The sequence below is a fragment of the Lathamus discolor genome, chromosome 2, assembly GCF_037157495.1.
Source record: "Lathamus discolor isolate bLatDis1 chromosome 2, bLatDis1.hap1, whole genome shotgun sequence".
In the NCBI taxonomy this organism is placed as follows: Eukaryota; Metazoa; Chordata; class Aves; order Psittaciformes; family Psittacidae; genus Lathamus; species Lathamus discolor.
In genome coordinates, this window is record NC_088885.1 from 50874886 (window position 1) to 50895400 (window position 20515).

Consider the following 20515-nt stretch of genomic DNA (forward strand, 5'->3'; position numbering starts at 1 on the left):
AGGGGACCATCAGCAAGTGAGCCCAGAAGAGCTTCCCCACAGATGTCAGCAAACTGTTGCCCAGGGAACTTTGTGGCCTTACACAAAAACATTTTGCAAAGTACTTCTATTTAGTATGCTTGAAACTCACCTTCTATTGGATCACCAAAGAATTCATTATCATGAACAGAAATAAGTGAATGACTAAACAAAGAACTAAAAAGGTAGAAGAGAGGGATAATTCGACTAGAGTCTTCTAAAGACATTGGAGAGCCTCTTGAAATCACTTGAAGAAGTGGCACCATAGACCTTAAAATATAAAAATGCAAAATTAAAGAGATGGTAAATTATATACTCTTTTTATAGTATTCAGCATTCTCTTACAAATATTCAGTAGTAGTTACTACAGAAAAATAAGGACAGGGCTCTCAGTTAAATAACTATCTCCCATTCTTGCAAAATAAGGTCACTCTTTTTAAGTTCTTGTCACTATAGCATCTCAGTGTCTTGATGATACATAAACTTTGGCATTAAGTATTACTGAATGCACAGACTTTCTGGTTTAGAACAGAAACACAAAGCAAAAAGAGTAACTAATCTGCATGTCAGCACAAAACAAATCTGGAGGTCCAGTGCCTAAGTTCCTGGGAATCCAGACATTAATTTCTGCATTAGTCAAAGTACATGAGATAAATCTCACACATTTAGGATGAAGTACTTATAGCTTCTGTGTTAGACTGATCCTACTAAGCATTCCAAAACCTGCAAAACATCTACCTTATTTTAAATTAAGATTCTATTTATTTACCTATAATTACTTGCAGATATCTAAATTCCAAGATTTTGCTGTTTCATGCAACTACAGGAGCTAAGTAACCATTACAGTTTTGGTTTTAATCACCTTCCACAAGCACTGTAATACCACTAATTGTCTCATTCTCTTCTCACTAGATATACTCTGCTTTAACAAAGACTCAGTTTCAGAAATGGTATAATACATACCCTGTAATCATTCGTGTAGTCATTGAAGATATCAAATACCAAAGATGCCTCAGGAATCTGGCATTAAAGGCTAAACTATAAAGAAGCCTGCAAACAGAAATTCAAATAAATCGTGTCTTCCAAAAGACTATTCACAAAACGCAATGTTTCTGTAAGAACTTATCTGTCAAATATTTCTCAAATACAAATAATTTATTTTTTCAAGATGGAGGCTCTTACCCTACTCAAATCTGGTGAAAACCCCAAAAGCTTAAATAAACCAAGCATATAAATCCTTATACCTAAAATACAGAGCTTTCCTTAACTCAGCAACAAACATGATATAAACCCATGTTCACAATACTCCAGAGAATTAAATACTCATTAATAAAAATAATATTCAAAGTTTTTTATCTGGGATTCTTTTTTAAATTCTAATCTATAAAATCCCACCAATTAGTTAATAGGTCATTTCTGTGGTTCTTCTGACATTAACAAATACAGTAATTTTTGTGAAAAGCAGATAAAATACCTCTAAGTTCATTTATGCTAGAAGCAAATATTGATTTAAAACTATGTGGCAATTTTACTGGTATATTCTGCCTGGCAGACACAAATATAATATCATCAGTGGAACAGTGCCTGTCAGGACAGTTACCACACTACTAGTACTACACATAAACTAATCCATCTGTACACAGAAAATTAGTTATTAGCTGTAAAAATAAATGTGTATGCTCACAAGTCAGTTATATACAGGACTAACTTTAACTGTATTATTTCAGACATGATAAACTTTTTATAGAAATGAGAAATAAAGAGCATCCTGGAATTAAAAGTTCTCCCCTAGCTTATTTTGCCCACTGCACAAAGCAACAGATATGACAAACGTAATTTGAAACAATTAACGTCTTCTAGGAAAACAAACAGGATTTGACTGACTCAAGTGTCATTTTTCAGGTTCTGAAGAGCTGTATTCAGTTAGTTATCCTAAATGCTACTTTCCTAGGTCTCATAACTACTATTAGAATGAATAAGGTAAAACAGATACTCAGGTCCCACTTCTCCTCTCAGAGATCAATAGCCTCATAGTATCAAACTTCCCCGGTGACCATGTGTACAAGCAGGAGGAAGCTGGGAAATGGAACGTGGAGAGCAGACTAACTGCTGCCTGAAAAAACAGTATTAATTACAGACCACATTGATGAATTAAAATGTGTCAGATGGCAAAAGGAAAGAAAGTGCACATTTCATTAAGGAAAAAAGTAAAATATGAGTAAACAGGTAGAAACATTTGAGAATGGTTTAAGCAGCAATTCATTTAAAGACACTAACACACAGAAAACACAAGAAAACCTACAGGCCCACTGACAAATACTGCATAGTGCCATATGCCTCTACGCCCTCCCTTCCTCGCTGAAGCCTTGCAGGCTCTTTCTACTGCCTTCACTGAAGCACAGCCTCTCTCCAGCACCCATACAGCTATTTCTTCTTCAGGCTCTAAAACCTCATGCATTCATCAAAAGCCAGTCACACAGACAAGGAACTGTTCGAGGATAAGGTACAATGAAGAAGGGCAGAACTCTTCACTGCACAGGGAGGACAGAGTTTCACAGGTATGGGGAGTTTTGGAAATAGAGTGGGGGCATACAGAAAAAGGTGAAATGAAATACAAGCAATCTCTTGGTCTTTGTTGAAATATCACCTCTCTTATTTCAATACATAGATTTTAAATACATAGATAGGTACTTTTAAAAAGAGTTGGAAGCTTCATACTCCAGAGCAGTTGTATATTGGTGATCATCACTAAGTTCAAGTCAAATTTGATGCAACTGCAGCTAATGTGAGTTTTAAGGTAAGTTTTACTGTAAAATTAAGTTCTCCCTTGAATATGTGGAATTTCTGAAAACATCCAACCTGAATTCAATTCATGAGAATTTTACTTCCTTCTGAAGTCATATTATTTTGTCATTTGGGTGGAAATGACGCATTATCCTGTAGGAAGGGCTTACTGTATCTAGCTAATTTAGAAGAAGAATTTCTATTTTAATGCTTAACTATCTGAATGATAGCTCTGATGTCTCGGTTTCTGAAATGAGAAATTTCCTCAGTGACCTTCACTTTTCAGCCTCATATTTGAAATTAAAAGTAATTTGGCACAGTGCCGTTAGGTCTCATAGGACTTCCAAGTAAAAACTTGTTAATTTTACAATCATCCCTGGAAATTATGTAATAGTTTTAGTGGCAATGAACAAACATTATGGACACTGAACCTATCATAATGTAATTCATTTTTTCTTTCTAGCAATATTCAGCAATAATGAAGGGGAAAAAAAGACGAACTTTAAAAGCTTATAATAATAACCTTTGTCTAAGTTTTAGCCATTTTTATTCCATATCCGTGATTCAGGCATTCAACTGTAGCAACTGCTATATTTCATGGCCTGATTCCAGAAATGCTGAATGTATTCAACTCTCACATTTCCCTTCCTTAAAAATCTGGTTAAATACAAAAATGCAAATTTGGTAGAGGATGTTATCATACAACCTATTTTGTCAATATGAAATACCTATGAAATACCTATGAAATATGAAGCAGATGAATACATGAATTCTAAGACTTTCCATACTGTTACCAGAAAATAAACATGAAACTACAAACTACACACAGAAAGGAGAATTAGGCCATGTATTTCAAAAGTTTACATCACTAGATGTACATGAAATACAATTCATTGCAAAAGGAGTGACAACAGAAACAACCTGCTACCCTCCTACTCAAGTGCAGACAGTGGCTTTCAAAGTAGAAGACATTAACTGTAACCAAAAAAGAACACACACACCCCCCCAAGAAAAAAAAACCACAACAAACACCACCACAGTGCAAGGATGGCCTTGAAAAGTCGCATCCCTGCAAAAGTTCAAGAAATTGCCTGTACTAAAAAGTTTCAAAATTTCTGGCTTCACACTGAAAAACTAAAATCAAAAAGTTGAATTAAAAAAGAATAAAACCTTTGAGAATTAAAATAGGTCAAAATCTACCTCAATTGGTCCTTTTCTTTGGCAGATAAACTACATTACCAGGATACTGATATAAACTATCCCACTACACATCACAGATTATGCATTACAGCGATAGCTTATACACCCTGAAGACAAAGCATTATCAATTCAGGAAGTGTTGAGATTAGTCAATGTAAAGCTTGAATATCCACATAATCTTGATCACTTCTTCCTTTAAAGAAGACAGAAAATACACACACTCGAATACCAGAAATCAAAAAGATTAGACATTATCTCTTTTCATGCAAACTATTATAATCTAACTTGAGAGTTTCATTTTCTGTATCTGCACTACTATAAAAACAAAACCAGCTGCTAAAATTTAAGTCCTGGGGTTTTACGCCTCCCATGTAGTGGTTCTGAATTTTCCTGAAAATCTCACAGCATACCACCAACTCTTTTGAGATCATTATAAACGGTTTTATATAATGGATTCATTAATAGATTTTCTGTAAAGTTCAATCTTCAGATCTAACACTGTAGTTTGGCAGAGGAACCTTTTTTCTGCTACCAAAAAGGATACGCTCTTTTCAAGTGTAAATAGGCACACTGTCTCAGCAACAGGCTATGAGAGAGTTAAATTTACTCCAATGACTTCTGTTACGCATTTATTTTAATCATACCAAATTAAATTATCTGCTCCCCAAAGTAAGCACGTAACAATCATTTATTTATAACCTTGATTCTCTCTGTAGGTATCTAATTGTCCACAAAGGCCACATGATTTATGTCTACTTGCCAGAACAGTATTTTGGGCACCTCTGGTTTTAAAAAAGTGTCAAATTCCTCCTGCGCAATGGGACAGATTAAATGACCCATTAAGCTTAATTTAGCTGAGGCACCACTACAAGTTAATTAGTTAAAGGCAAGATTTTTCAGTCTAGGTCATAAATTGGGCCCTGTTTCCCACTGAGACCATTTAAGTTAATGAAGAGAATACACTAGAATGTGAGGAGCTCATACAGTCTGTGAAAGGTCACTGCTGTCGGGGCAGTGCATTCTGACACTTCAGAATTGCAAGGTGTCACAGGTATGAGACAGCAGGCAAAGCCATCACTAAATGAACTATACCACTCTCTAGGCTACTTTATGCTTTTTGCCTCACTTTGTATTGGGCAGAGAACAGAAAGAAAAAGAGTAAAAACTTCATATTCAATGATTCTGGTTTTGAGATAAGCACAGCAGTTTAAGAACATTCCCTAAAGAATTACTTGGACAGCCTCACGTAAAGCCTGAGTATCTTCAGCACACGTATGAAGACAGGCTGCTCCTATTACACCAGAATGTCAATTTCCAAGTAATTCTCAACCACAGGTTAAGATTAGAGATGTTATGTTAATTCAACAGCAGTAATGCTTGGTCGTTATGAAATGGTTAAACCCAGATTAGAGACTACTCTGTGGCACTGATCAGACAGCTGACAGCTACTGAAGATGTAGTACAAACACAGTTCCCACCACTAAGAGTAAGCCACAGTGATGACCTGGACTCTGTGGTATTAAATTACGTACCTAAATATTTTGCAGAACTAAATTTACTTATTTAAAGTACAGTTTTGATGAACTGTACACCTGGGTCAGAGCAATTCTAGGCACAGCTACAGGTTGGGCAGAGAAGAGATTCAGAGCAGCCCTGCGGAGAAGGACTTGGGGGTGCTGGTCGATGAGAAAACTGAACATGAGCCAGCTTCAGTGTGTGCTCACAGCCCAGAAAGCCAACCGTATCCTGAGCTGCATTAAGAGGAGCATGACCAGCAGGTCGAAGAAGCCCCTCTACCCTGCTCTCATGAGACCTCACTTGGAGACTGGGTGCAGTTCTGGTGTCCTCAACATAAAAAGGACATGGAACTGCTGGAACAAGTCCAGAGGAGGGCCACGAGGATGATCAGGGGACTGGAGCACCTCCTGTATGAAGATAGGCTGAGAAAGTTGGGGCTGTTCAGCCTGGAAAAGGCTGCGTGGAGACCTCATAGAAGCCTTCCAGTATCTGAAGGGGGCCTACAAGGATGCTGGGGAGGGACTCTTCATTAGGCACCGTAGTGACAGGAGAAGGGGTAATGGGTTAAAACTTAAACAGGGGAAGTTTAGACTGGATATGAGGAAGAAGTTCTTTACTGTGGGGGTGGTGAGGCACTGGAATGGGTTGCCCAAGGAAGCTGTGAATGCTCCATCCCTGGTGGTGTTCAAGGCCAGGTTGGACAGAGCCTTGGGCGACATGGTTTAGTGTGAGGTGTCCCTGCTCCATGGCAGGGGGGTTAGAACTTGATGATCTTAAGGTCCTTTCCAACCCTAACTATTCAATGATTCTTACTAAAGTCTTTCAAATCTCCTTATGATAACTATGCTTCAAGACTTATTTTTTTCTCCTTTTTTTAATAACTGTACTCAATAATATGTATCAACTTTACAGAGAAAAAATGAAAGCCCTGCCCCTCTGAAAACAAGCACAATTCCCAGTGACTTCATTACAACTAGGATTTTATTCTACACCTCTCATCTGGCTTACTAAATGCTAGAACAGTTTTTCAAGTCTTCCGGCTTTTTTCCCTAATTGGGCTTGACTGCATCTTTCCAAAACAGTAATCTACCTCTGGAACCCACCACCCTCTGCAGAGAATTCAGAAAGGAACTATGTTCAAAACTACAGAGTACTTCTGGGTATCCTGTTCTGTCCTTTCTTAAGTCTCTGTTGCAAAATCCAAGAAACTGAGCTAACGAAGCAACACCAACGTTCCTAACACCATGCGGTATCACCATTGTCCAATCAAAGATGTACTGAGAAACCACAAGAAGAAAAAACATTCAGCTTTAGCAGACTGACATGTCTGTACTATGAGTTTCTCATCTTTTTTTCCCCAAGAAGCAAAAAAGCCTCAGAACTAAAACTAATACAGAGATATTTGTTGTTTCCTTCCTTCCGAAGCCTGTGTTAACTTTACCTTCATTTTCTTTGCAGTTACTGAAAAGTTATCTTCAGTTACTACTTTCTTTATTCAGCATTTCACTTTGCAGATTTGCAACTTTTATGTTTTTAATTATAATTTTTTTCTATTAGTTTTAAATGCTGTTAAATATTTATGGGATACTTCAAGTTAAATACTGCAGGGATGGGGAAACTGTGGCTGCCCCATCCCTAGAACTACTCAAGGCCAGGCTGGACGGGGCTTTGAGCAACCTGGTCTAGTGGAAGGTGCCCTTGGTAGGGGGGGCTGGAACTAGGTGAACTTTAAAAGTCCTTTCTAATCCAAACTACCCTGTGATTCTGTGAAATAAGCAAAGTCTAACAAACAGCTAACAAGCTTTTCTAACTTTTAAACCATATGACCCGGTATGTTTCCACACAGAAAATATAAGAGCATTTCTGAGCTCTTAAAATACATTAGATACATTATTTCTGTTTAACTATTTCTACACAGTTTAATTTAATAGGTACACTTTATTCTGAATAGAAAGTAATTTAAAAGTTAGTTGCAAAAATAAGTAAATCATCTTTCAAAAGACTATCATTAAATTTGACAAAGTATTTGGGCAATAAAAAAAATCATCAAGCAATTAAAAAAGTGGAAATTAATGATGAAAAAATCTTTTGCCTTTTGAAATGGCACAATATCTAGTACCTGTAAAACACACATCAAATGTCCCTTGAAAAACACTCAAAAATTATGTTTAGAATAGCTGCTTGGTAACTAAGGCCAAGTCTCAAATGGCCTAAGAGACTTGAGAAAAGTCAAGACAAGATTCACACCTCCTGACATGATGATGCCTGGCAAACCCGGCACTTACAATTGACTTGGAAGCCAGAACTAATAATTAAATATCTACTTTAACTTACCAAATACATGAATTAACTTCATTTTGACCACAAAAGTAATTTCATTGGTATTACTGACACAAATGTTAGTATCTCTACTGCTTATTTCTAAAATTTATACATTTAACTATTTTGAGAGTATTCAAAATTTGAAATTAGTAAATTACTATCTGTTCTAAGATGTTAAGTAGAGCTTTCATAACTCCTGAATTTATCCAATGTGTAACTACCCTGTTACCACAAATAACTGCAAAGACCCAACATAGCTTCTTAGAGGAAACAGATGTCATGCTCTTACAATTAAAGTTCTGTGTGACTTCTTTATTTATTAAGCACCCTTTTCTACACAGTTCACCAGCAAACCTTAAGTCAAAGCAGTGATGCGTTTAAACTCAGTAATTACTATCCAAGGCAATGTACTACTTGCCACGATAAAGCAGGCATTCTAATTCAACTGCTGCTATGATCTTCAGGTCTCACATCCTGCTCTAATGCAATTAGTCTACAAAGAACTAATTACCCTAATCGAACAATCACAGTTTCACTGACATCCTACTTCCTTTAGCAGCTATAAACACCATTGGGCTAAGATAGCACCTAATTAGTTTTCTGTATCACTGTTTACAATGCAGTTTGAATTATGTTTACAGCATTCCCTAAATACTTACTTTATTACCAGCAACTACATACTCACTCAAAACTACTTGCACCAGAACAGTGTTAATACTTATGGGTCTTAGTCTGATAATAAAAAGGTCAAAAATCCTCTTCCATTGTTAGTAACATTTGTGGTTTGCAGTCTTTGTAAAAGAATGCTGTACAAATTAACAAGTCTCATCTCCATCTCAGGTGTCAAAGCCCTTTCCAAACAGTAACAGTGATTTTCAACAGTTAGGAATCATTTTCTTTTGTAGCAAGAGAGACTTTTTCCATATATTACAGAGGGTAGAAAACACACTGGTTTCGGTGCTCAGCTAGCTAGAGAGACTGTGGAATCCATATCACTGAAAGTTTTAAACACAAGCTACACAAACTTCTGCTACGACACTTAATGCTGCCTCTGAGCACAAGGATGGATAAACTCCTTTCAACAATCTTTGCAATCCCGGTTTGTGCGTGATTTTCTGACCACACTGATCACTACCTGTTCCATAGTCCTCAACTAACCTATTTGCAGCTCACTAAACAAACCAAGAGCTTACATTTCTGGATTTAGTGATTACTCCAGAGAGGGCACTAGGAACAAGAAATAAAATAAGAAACAGAAAGAATCCACTTTTTTGCTTGCCTGGAATTATTATTTACATTTGAAATTATTTATTTCCGCTGATGATAAAACAAAAAACCAGAATAACATCACAGGGTATTTCAAACAAATCTATCTAATAAAACCAATTTTAGATGTACTACAGTTCAACATCATTATTTATACTTGCCTGACTTTTGGCACCATCATTCGGTGTTGTACCATTAGCGTGTGGCAGATTGATGCCATCAGGGTAAAGACCTCTTCACTAGCTGAATCTCTCCAAACCATATTCAGTAGAGTATTTGTCTGCTGCTTTGTATCCAATTTCTTTAGACACTCCTCAGTTATGTACTGAACTGATATTCTCCCATCACCCTGCAAACATATTAAAGCAAAATTTGCTTTAAGTCTTTTTAATGAGCAAGTATCCCCCTTTTAAAAAAATTAAAATACTTCAGAATTTTGCTAGAAAATAGTTTTCTTGCACAATAATTAAAACATAAACACATGTATATCCCAGTACCATTCTTAAAATTATCAGACCCAAGAGCCACCTTAAGTCATCTCTTCCCCCATGACATCAGGGGACATGAAATCCAGGAACAGATGTCTACTGTAAGTTACTTTACAAACAGTATTTTCGCATTCATAACCATCAGTTAACAAACAACAAAAAACTTCAGAGTGGCTTATACATGTTGGGGTAGCATGGGAAGTGTATCTAGTCACGTCTTAAACACCACCAATATCTCTAAGCCACAAGCAGAATCTGCCTACATTTACATCACATATGGTATGTGCGTATCTGGCATATAAAGTATTTTATTCACACTATCTTTGTAAAGATTTTGTGGTAACAGTAACACACTGCACCTAAAAGTGTACAGGTAAAAGGCAGCATTTAAAATTAAATGTAAGTAGGCATTATAAGAACAGCATCTCTCAGAAAAGCTGATAGCCTTTTGCTTTCAACACTTCACCAAGAAAATACCAGAAATCTTAGAATGCCTGAAAGACATAAAAATCCAGATTTCATAGCTCAGTGTGGGAAGGCAAAATAATCTCTGAGACTCTCCGACTGTTCAAGCCTTGATCCAGGTGTTAGGAGGTTAAAGTTATTACAGATTAACTGGTGGAAGCTTACAGTGAAAGATTCTGTTTATAATACACTCTCTACACATTACTATAGAAAGTAGGTGTTCCCCATTTGAGAGCCTTCAAGGTAGTTAGATATATTTAAATAGAGAGCTAATTCTATTGGGTGAAGACAAGCTGAACTTGTAATATTTCCATGAGAAAAAAAATGAAAACACATGTATACTTCACAACATCTTAGCATTATCGCAGACTTAAAGAACACATTTTGTAAAATATGTACTTTTGTAAATATGTTTTCTGTAAAATACAAATTTAAAGAGAAGTTTAAACTCTTTTTGTTAAATAAAAGCTCTGTGCTTCTTCAGACAAAGTATCAGTACTTTAAGATTTCTTATTACAGTAAAGGTTTTGTTTTTAATGTAAGCAACTAGTTCCATTTGCTTACACTGAGTGGCCATCTATCTTTTTAGAAGTATGTTCCCTTCTACACATAGTTAGAAAAATACTGGCCTTATGGTGATCATGTTTTGCTTATATTTGCTACTTCTGTAATACAAATTCATTCAAAGAAATTACATATTGCTTACTGGTGCAGCTGTCATTTTATTGATCTCTTCATCCTCATCTTCAGAGTCACTGTTTGCATCTTGACAATTTGTACCAGCAGCAGACACAGGCAGCTGAGAGAGGTAAGTTTGGAGTACCCTCAAATACACAAGAAGTCCTTCTTCTGAAAGGGATCCTGTAGCACATACATTGAAACAGAAGATTGTTAGCCAGATCACACTGCACTATAAAGCACATTTTACCAGAAATACCTGATCAAAACACATTATGCCAAATCTTACCAAATTTATGTGTATTTTTTACCAAAAAGTGTAAGACTAGCTAATAAAACAGATCTCTCCAACGCTTTTATCCCCAAACTGTCCTTTTGGTTGGGCAATAAACTCAACTGTGGAAATACATAACATGTATTTAAAGGGCATGCAGTACTAGGAATGGAGGGAATGTTTTTGTACTGACAGAGAGGAGATTTAGATTAGGTATTATGAAGAAATTCTCTACTATGAGGGTGATAAGACACAGGCACAGGTTGCCCAGAGACACTGTGGCTGCCCCACCCCTGGCAGTGCTCAAGGCCAGGTTGGACAAGGCTTGGAGCAACCTGGTCTAGTGGAAGGTGTCCCTGCCCATAGCAGGGAGGCTGGAAGCTGGAACTGGATAATCTTTAAGGTCCTTTCCAACCCAAACCATTCTGTGATTTTATGAAATATGAAGAAACAATGAATTTGCTATTCAACTTTCTTACCCAAGTATGTTTCTCCAACTGTTAATACAAAGTAAAAAAGCCACGGGGCTTCATCACTTCTCCTTTCTGCTAATAATAGTGCATTCAGAAAGAGTTCATAAGGGAAAATAGTCTGCACATCAGCAAGCGCTGGAATGATGAAATGGAATATCTGATCTGTAAAAGGTGCTGCCAGAAACTCCTCTGTGAAGGCTGCAAAAATCTGCTGCCTGAAATGGAAGAAAAGTTGTCTTTATAGAAAACAGAGACACAATTTCCCACAATTATATCCACAGAACCGGAGATCAATTTGCAAGTTTGAACACATCCATCAAGATGACTATAAAGATGTGCTCCATTAATCCTGTGCCGATAAACTAACTTTCTCAGATTTCTCAAAAATTAACTTCTACTACATCATTTTCCTGATGATCCTGTAAGTAATTTTAACCTTTAAACTTCTTATGAACTCACAGATAATTATTCTGAAGTTTGTTGTTTATAATCTTGAAATAAAAACTATACTAAAAAAAACACAATTATCCTTTTTTTCCCAAAAAATACTACTTTAACACAAAACGCTATTACATGTGATACTGTCAGGTTGATTTTTGTTCCATCTGTCCACATACCTGGTTCTTTCTGCTTGTAAACTATGACTTCTCTACTTCTCCATAAACCTCAGCTCCTCTGTCACAAAGTTCTTTTTAACTCTAAAATTCATCTGCCCATAGCTGCACCTCTGCTCTCATCTAAGTTTTTGCACTCTTATGTCCCTGCATATTGCAATACCTGCTGTTCTCTATGCTGTTTATTGTAGTCTTCATCATTTTATTGCCTTTATCTTAAACGCACCTGAAGCTACATTGTTCCACTGATGTACAGCATTGCCAAAAAGTCATTACTATTGCAAATAAATCAACAAACTGTACCAAAAGAACAGCTAGACACTCCAGAAGAGCAACTATAAATGAGTATACAAGTACCTACTAGTATCTTTATTTACCTTGCACCTTCTGGACAGGAGTTATATGTAAAGTGCAATGGCTTCAGAACATTCTCCAGAAGTATTTTTGCAATAGGGACTCGAGAAACATCAGAATACTCAATACTCGAGGGAAGCTTATTGTTAATTAACAAATAAAGCGACTTGTAGTAGCCTGCAAACAAGAAACATAACTTTTTAGATGCAGTATTATTCTTCTCCCTTTTTGTATAAAGCAACTTATATACTCAACATTAACTGAATGAATTTTATAATTCACTGCATGAAGTTTTACTTAGAAAGACTTTTTACAATAGCCTAGGTCACACTCACATAAGTAACAGGATATACCAGCAACCTCTTTGGAAGCATCACTTTATAAAACCATAGAAAGGTAACTCCATTCAGACTCAATTTTGTTTCCACAGCCCAAGCACTCCTGCTGATGGAGTAATTTGATATTTTTAAACAGTGAACTATGAAAAAGATGTTCTCCTCCAAGTGATTCTAGTCATGTTTTTCACACCTGTCCTTCCACCCTTTCAGAAATGATGGGGTTTCCCTCTTCTCCAAAACATGACTGTATCATACAGGTAAGAGCCCAGCTGGCAGAACACTCCAATTCTATAAAGAACTTGCTTTAGCAAGCTGAGGAGCATAATTACTGTTTCCAAATCAAGGATCTTTCAGACAATAATAAAACGCATTACCACCCAAGCCATAAAGATGTGTGTAGAAGGCAATCTATTTTTGTTTCACTAAAGTACAAATGGAGTCATGTGATTTTATTCTTAAATCAACTTCCTCTTGCTAAATGAACTCTTAAAACACAAGTTCCACAACTACATGAACTACCGTAAATATGTGAGTAGCATCACATCACCGAGAGGTCCAGTCTAAGACCCTTTGTCAGGGATTACCTAACTTCACATACAATGCAACAAGTGGAAGTCACCACAAAGGAACAACTTAGCAATACTGACAAGATACACACACGGAAGACAAATCATAGGCAAAACCATATACTAATAAAAGCTGACTACAGATTCTTTACAAATTAACCATCATAAATTGGGAGACAAAATATCTGTAGCTGCATACAACCGTTTATTTTTGTTTACATTCTAAGTGATCAGAAAGCTGTATTTTCTCACTAAAATTAATGACCTAACAGACTGATACTTTCATATATCGGCTGTGAGGACTAAATATTATACTCAAAGAAGAAATATAAGCATTATGGAAGATATAATATAGTAATAAGCAATAAGAAACACAAATACTTCAGTAGTTTTCACTAGGCATAGGCAAGGAAAATAAATGCACTATAACAATTCTTTTCCCTCATAGTGACTTCAACATGTAGTAGTTAAAACCTAATCCTTAGTAACAGGGTAAAGATAGCCTAATCTACTAAATGTACTTCAAAACTTACATAGAATTATTCAATCAATTATCTAACAAATTGGAAGGTGTTCTTTTTGTGTTTTATACCAATGAAGCTGGATCATTTATTTCATAATGTTTTGTCCCCAGGTTTTGCAAACTCAATCTGCGGTATCAGAAAGCCAAATTATTTTTTTCACACGTTCTCAGAGTAATAGAGTTTCTTCAACACAATACATAATTTTGGTGATAACTACACAATTCATTAACCCCCAGTATGTTTGCACAGGTGTAAGTAATTGCAGTCTAGCAAACAGTTTTACTGATGATGGTACGAGGGAAATAAAAGCTAAGTCACCATCTCTTTGCTAAGGTGTCTCTAGTGTTAGGAGGGTGAAAAGGTAATGCCAATTTACCATAATAACGAATGTTAGTAGATACAGATAACAATACTGCAACATAATGTCCAACTGTTACACAACTAAAGCCTAGATCTGCTGTGGGCAAGAGTGTGTGTAAACAGCTCCTGTGATAAAACTTTTCTTAGGTGATATCCACCTAGTATCAAAATCTGTGGTACAAGTCTGTATAAGTAACTTAGTAAAATATTCAATTTATAAACAGAATCCCCTAAGAAATCAAACAGCAATTCTTCAAGCAGTCTTCTGATTACAAGCAAAACATCCATCTGACACACAGGTCTGTTAGCATATGCAGGACTGAACTCGGTGTGTCTGTAGTAAAGTCAAAAACATTATTAAACAACATGGTTTTCAGATACTACGTATTTTGTTTAATTTTTAAGTATCCCCCAACTACTCACCTTTTTGAATCATGTAGTGCAAAATTTGTTCAATTAATGACGTCACGTAGCTGACATCTTGTAAAACAGGCAAATATGTATTCTCAGATGAAAATACCTCAAGCATTCTCATAGGAAGTGCAACATTCAGACTGTCATCATTGCAATTTTGCAATAGCCTATAAATGAAATAAAAAATTATTTAACAAGATATTTGCCTTATTTCACCACAGGCATATGTACAGTGATTAAAAAAAAATATAAATAAAACCTTTCACATTCTCCTTAAAGTAACTTAATTCTATTAGGTTTTCAAGTGTTCCCAAGTAGTTTAGCTACAGCTTTTTGTTGGCACCTTTTGTAATGGTAATTCCTGATTTTAGCATTTCTATGAATATGGCAGTCTTATCTTTATATCCTACTAAATTCTTACTGTCAGTGACTTGAAAGTTTGGAGGTCTATTGCACAAACTGGAAGAGAAGCAAAGAATAACATGTTTTTCCAATATGTATTACTACCCATTTTAAAAATGAAGCCGTGAAAGCCCCAGAGCAATATGGGCTGGGAACAAACACTGGGGAACACTGTATGCATAACTAAAACAGTATGTCTTTGATTACAGACTGAAATATTAGAAACCCAACCATTCCCATCCTTTTAGAAAGCTGCTTATGAAACAACTACCAGTAACCACAAAAATGGTGAAAATTAAGAGGTTGTTTAGAATTAAAAGTATTTGTTAGTATGAGATCTTTACAGGCACAGTTGCCCTAACAAAATGCTTTCTTCTTAGCCATTCAGAAAGATGGGACCTGTCAGCAAAAATTTTGACACCATAGCTAAACATTTCACGAAACAAAGATACTCTGACAAAACCTTTACTTTGCAGATGTAGCTGCTATCAAACTACCATCTTTTGCTACAATATTACACAGTCATCTTTTTTCCCCACAGTATCAAAAGCTACAGCTTCTCATGAATCATGAACTTATCTCAGGGAAACATTTCTTTGGCTATGTGTCCCACTGCTCACTTTCTGGGCTTTTACTTAAGATTAAAGTAGCTCAGAAAACAATTACAGATACCCATCATCATGCTGGCAACATAAAGTTAAGAAGAGCTGCTTCTTCCATTGCCTTATGTGTATAGGCAGGGACACCTCTTCCACGCCTTTTGTTTTCCCACATCACCCAGTCAGAAAAGGAGAGAGCTACATTTATAAAACCACAATTTCAAATGCAGTAAAAATGTACAATTCAATCCAGTGCCCCCACAGCTGTGGTGATGTGTGACTGATATGAGCAAATATATTGTTTTATAAAACTAGGCTTTAGCTGCCAGATATTCAAGTCACCTTGATAGACTACCTTCCCATGATCCTCCCACTACAAACAATGAATGTACTGCCAAACCAAAAATGTAACTGCTTAACATGTTTTAAAATGAAGCATGAGGAAAGGCATCTTAATTAACACTGATTTTAAAACAAAATATATCCAAAGCATATCCTTGGAAAGTCAATGGAGCTTAAGAACATTCCACTGCTCTTACCTAGGAAAGTATTCTATACCACGGCCTATACATGAATTTAACGTAAACAGTCCTCTCCATAAAATAAATTCACATTTAATTACCTGCTGCAGAAAGAAAGAAGCAAGTGCCCGACATAATTTCTGAACACTTTTCTGACAGTAGCACATAGAGAAAAAATTACCTGCAACATAGCCCCAACAGTCTTTTTATTTGGAATAAGCAAGTAAGTCTGTCTGGACCATCCAATTGCTTAACAAACTGAGAACTTTGCTTAATTAAATTCTGACACATCCATACCTGGAAGAAGATATGCATAAGTTTACTGTTTATAACAACAAGTTATAATATTTATTTCAACACAGACATAGTATTTCAATCCCATTTTGGATGCCTTTGGAGGATTTACAAAACACAAACTAAGACATCCTTTTTCAGCTGAGAAAACACAATTGTTACACAACATAAAGTACTCAACTGCTTGTACTAAACTTTCAAAGTTAAAACTGAATTACACTTCCAAAATTACTTTACCCCTGAACAAATTTATCTGTTCATTTTTTGGTTTTAAATAGCCATAATTCTTCAATGCCCATTATTAACATACACTATGAATCATAATTTGTGAAATTTGCAGTTACTTTGCAATTCATATGCCAGCATTACCGACCAGTACGGAAATAAACATAACACAAACACCTTAAGAACGACCAGAGGTCTAAGTGGAAAATATTACTTACAAATTAAATTCTAATAGAATTATATTCTTTTTAATAAACTACTGTGAATAATACAGGATTTTTCAAGGCTTCATTTCACAGATTTTGTGTTTGTGCACAAGCACATAGAAAATCTAATTTTAAGTTATTCTGTCTAAATGAAAAGCAGCAGAGTGCAGGCCAGCAAAACCCAGAATTCTTAAATTAATTTACTGAAGTGGTCAAAGCCATTTTTGCATCCATTCAAAATCTTTTAACTGAAAGACTACTTTAAAAGTGCATGAAATAAAAGTACTACAGATCAAAGTATGTAACAGTACTCACCAAACGCTTAGAATCCTCATTCTGTCTATAGAAAAAGAGTAACTGACGAACTAAGAGAGTCAAATTAGCTCCGTTTGCTGTGGAAAAGGTTCCTCCGGATTGGGCCAAATTAGCACAGCGATCAAATTCACTTCTTTGGATAGAGTACTTAAAAATAAGGCATGCATCGATATATCAGTAATGGTTATTATTTAAAATACAGATGCAAATTTAGAAACTTCATTTCAGGTTCCCATCCAAACAGGTTGCAAAATAGTAAAACAGATACAACACATACTTGTTAAGAGATCAAAACATACACACAGTATCATAAAGCCGTAACTGCTTCCTGTAGTTCAGAAAACATACATTGCAACAAATTTGTTGTCTTTCAAGTAAAGAATATCACATCAATCATTTTCACCTAGTTTACTCAACAAATACTAGCAAATTTAAGCAGATACAACTCTATTAGAACAATCCACCCAACAGCAACTTAGAAAGATGTATTTTTCACTCAAAACTACCACCTTAGCCACATTTTTGGGCAAAAGCTCCACTGGTGTGTGAAAGCTGCTAATACCCAACTGCTTTCATTTGCTTTGTCAGCTCAAAAAAATATTGCATAACCCCACTGAAGTCCACTGTGACATCCATGCTTTGTGGAATCAATGCCCAACTACTAAAACACTAAAGCTCAAATAATGTCAAGAGGGAAAAAAGAATTTCCGGTTTGTTGGCACACACAGTAATCAAAAAGGTGAAGACTCTTGAATGGAGTTATTACTAGGAAGTGCCACTTTCAGCAAAATTATACTATGTTTCTAAATAAGTACTTACCTGATGTTTTCTGTCTCTGTACCCTCTTACAAATGACTGAATAATTATTGCATTTTTCAGCCTTCGCCTTTCTTCCTGTGAAGCAAAGCAAGAAAACTGAAATCAACATTGTTCAACATTGTTGAGCTGATTTCAATTTCTACAATTTTATCAAATACATTTGTATTCAAAAGGATTCTTTAATGAAAATTAAGCACTAATCATTAGTAAGGTAATGACTTTTAAGGTTTGCATCCAACACACATAAATCAGGGAGAAAACTTTTGGTTATAAATGTAAATTTACCATTAAGATATTGAAAAAGAATTTTTAGTACATAATACTACAAAATAAACATGTTTGTATTTTATTAGACAAAGTCTTAATACTAAAATGTTGAAGAATTCACAAAACTAAGGGTCAACATTCTTCTTTCATGCATGCATCAGCTAATATTGAAGACCTGCTTACTTGTATAGTAAGCATATATATAAATATACACATATAAATATCAGTATTATGAAGCTGGTGCAGTTTAAATATGGGGGGGGAGGCGACACGAAACAAACCAGCAACACCCAAAAAAAAAAAAAAAATCACTTATCTGCTGATAATAGTACTGTGAAAAGGAAAATTAGGTTTAATGCTTTAAGCCCAGGATACACAAAATTCCACAATACGGAAATGAATAAAAATTCTTGGTCTCTTCTTCAAACCAGAAATATAAAGCGAGTCATTTTATGATGTTGTCCTCAGCAGCTAGAAAGAGGAGTTAAAATCATCCCTTTCTGAGGAACTGAAAGCCAGCTTGTTTAAGGTACTATGGAAAGAGCATTTCAGTAAGTCCCCTGACAACACTCCAGCATATCCATCACAATTAATATCTAAGGGAAGCAGCTGCTGTAATTACATTTCTAATAAAAGTCCATATAGTTTGTTATGGGATGAAAGAAGAAAGTAAATTAAATAGTTGCTTGTGAACCTAGAGCTACAAAGAAACTACAAAGATCGAGAGTCAAAAACAGAGAGGCCTGCTTTGGTAAGAGAAATTTTAACCTAATCAATCCTCAAACTATAATAGGCTCGTAATTCTGAGGGCCACCAAGTAAAATAAAACATCAAAATATTTTTATAAGTTTTGTTAAAATACATTTGGGAAATGCATTTGTTAAAATACATTTCGTATGGACTTTCAAACTGGCAAAACCTTGATTTCTAATTTATTGGCCCAGAAAGACACATTCAACTTAAGAACTTAACCTGAACTGACCAGAGAAACACCAGATGAAATTGCTATCCAATACCTATTTTATTTTTCTTGGAAACCCTGGTTCCTAAAGCAATTTATCTGTATAAGCATACACTTGAAAGATTCTAATTACCACTAAAGCATGGACCAACATAAAAATGTTGATAGACCAAAGAATGTTTTTCTCTTCAAAGTATCTAGCAATAAAAGTGTAAAGTATGGGGGCAAGCAGGAGAGAGCTTCAATTACAGAGAGGCACTGTCTCTTCATAATCATAATGCTTGAATAAAAAGTAGGTATGTTTTCCTTTTCTCTAGGTACAGGTTTTCTCTTAAAATACACAACTGTCAATTAGTGACCCGTAATTGCAAAGGTTTTAAGTCTGAGGTCACTGCTAAGATTCTGCTACAGGCATTGTTCTAAAATGCCATAGCTGTTTTTATTCTCAAGAGTCATTCATTTTGTGAGAAACTAACGTATGCCATACAAAACTGTTGTGTGTCTGTACACACACAGATTCAAGTATATGACTCTGCACCAGCTTTGCAGCAGACAGAATTGAGCAACTGAATGGCAATGCATGGTGATATGTGGCAAAAAAGTTTATGAAGTGCAAAAAAGTCTGTTGGTATGTCGGTAAGTACACAACGATCATAGATCTGATTCATAACATCGTTCTGAACTGGTTAAATGCTTCATTCTTAAACTTGGTCCATAATAGAGCCAGGCTGGAAAGAACAAAAAGCAGGAACTGTCCTAAGAAACAGAGAAGCCACTGCAGAACCTGTATTTAACCATGCATTGGTCAAGCACACCTTTAAGGGCCACGCAGCTGTTTTTCTGATTAGCATGAAGCCTACATGGTTACACTTTTTAAATAATTTTGAAGACCAGTATTTTTTTTCAGAGGGGAAAAAAACCCTACAAAATAAACATATTTACTTAAATTCTATACTACTCAATTTTGGTTTCATATTGCATATATATTCAAGTTTTGAAACTGGGGAGTTTTCCTCCCAGTGCCTATTCCTTCTTTGCATTATTCCAGACTGAATTACCCACAGCAGTAAGTTCCATCACAAACCAGTATTCAGGTATCCTTCCTCACGCATCAACTTCTCTTTGCTCCTCAATTATCAGGTGATTTCAAAGTACTTTTGGATGCATTCAAACATCACTGTTGCGATTTTACCTTCACCGAACTGAGGCACACACTGAGGAAGTGTATTACTGAAGGTCATCCAAGAAAC

The 20515-nt window shown here is 35.7% G+C and overlaps 1 protein-coding gene across 1 annotated transcript in view; it reads right to left on the reverse strand.

Moving 5' to 3' along the window:
• The window catches only part of UBE3C (ubiquitin protein ligase E3C), a 77202-nt gene that overhangs the window by 46139 nt on the left and 10548 nt on the right, over positions 1 to 20515 (reverse strand). Inside the window, exons 3-12 of the mRNA XM_065666802.1 lie at positions 18038 to 18112; positions 17219 to 17365; positions 16360 to 16475; positions 14666 to 14823; positions 12478 to 12631; positions 11493 to 11701; positions 10768 to 10922; positions 9270 to 9457; positions 982 to 1068; positions 131 to 288 (exon numbers count right to left, since the gene is read on the reverse strand). Of these exons, the coding sequence (XP_065522874.1) occupies positions 131 to 288; positions 982 to 1068; positions 9270 to 9457; positions 10768 to 10922; positions 11493 to 11701; positions 12478 to 12631; positions 14666 to 14823; positions 16360 to 16475; positions 17219 to 17365; positions 18038 to 18112 (1447 nt within the window). The remainder of the gene's footprint in view (positions 1 to 130; positions 289 to 981; positions 1069 to 9269; positions 9458 to 10767; positions 10923 to 11492; positions 11702 to 12477; positions 12632 to 14665; positions 14824 to 16359; positions 16476 to 17218; positions 17366 to 18037; positions 18113 to 20515) is intronic.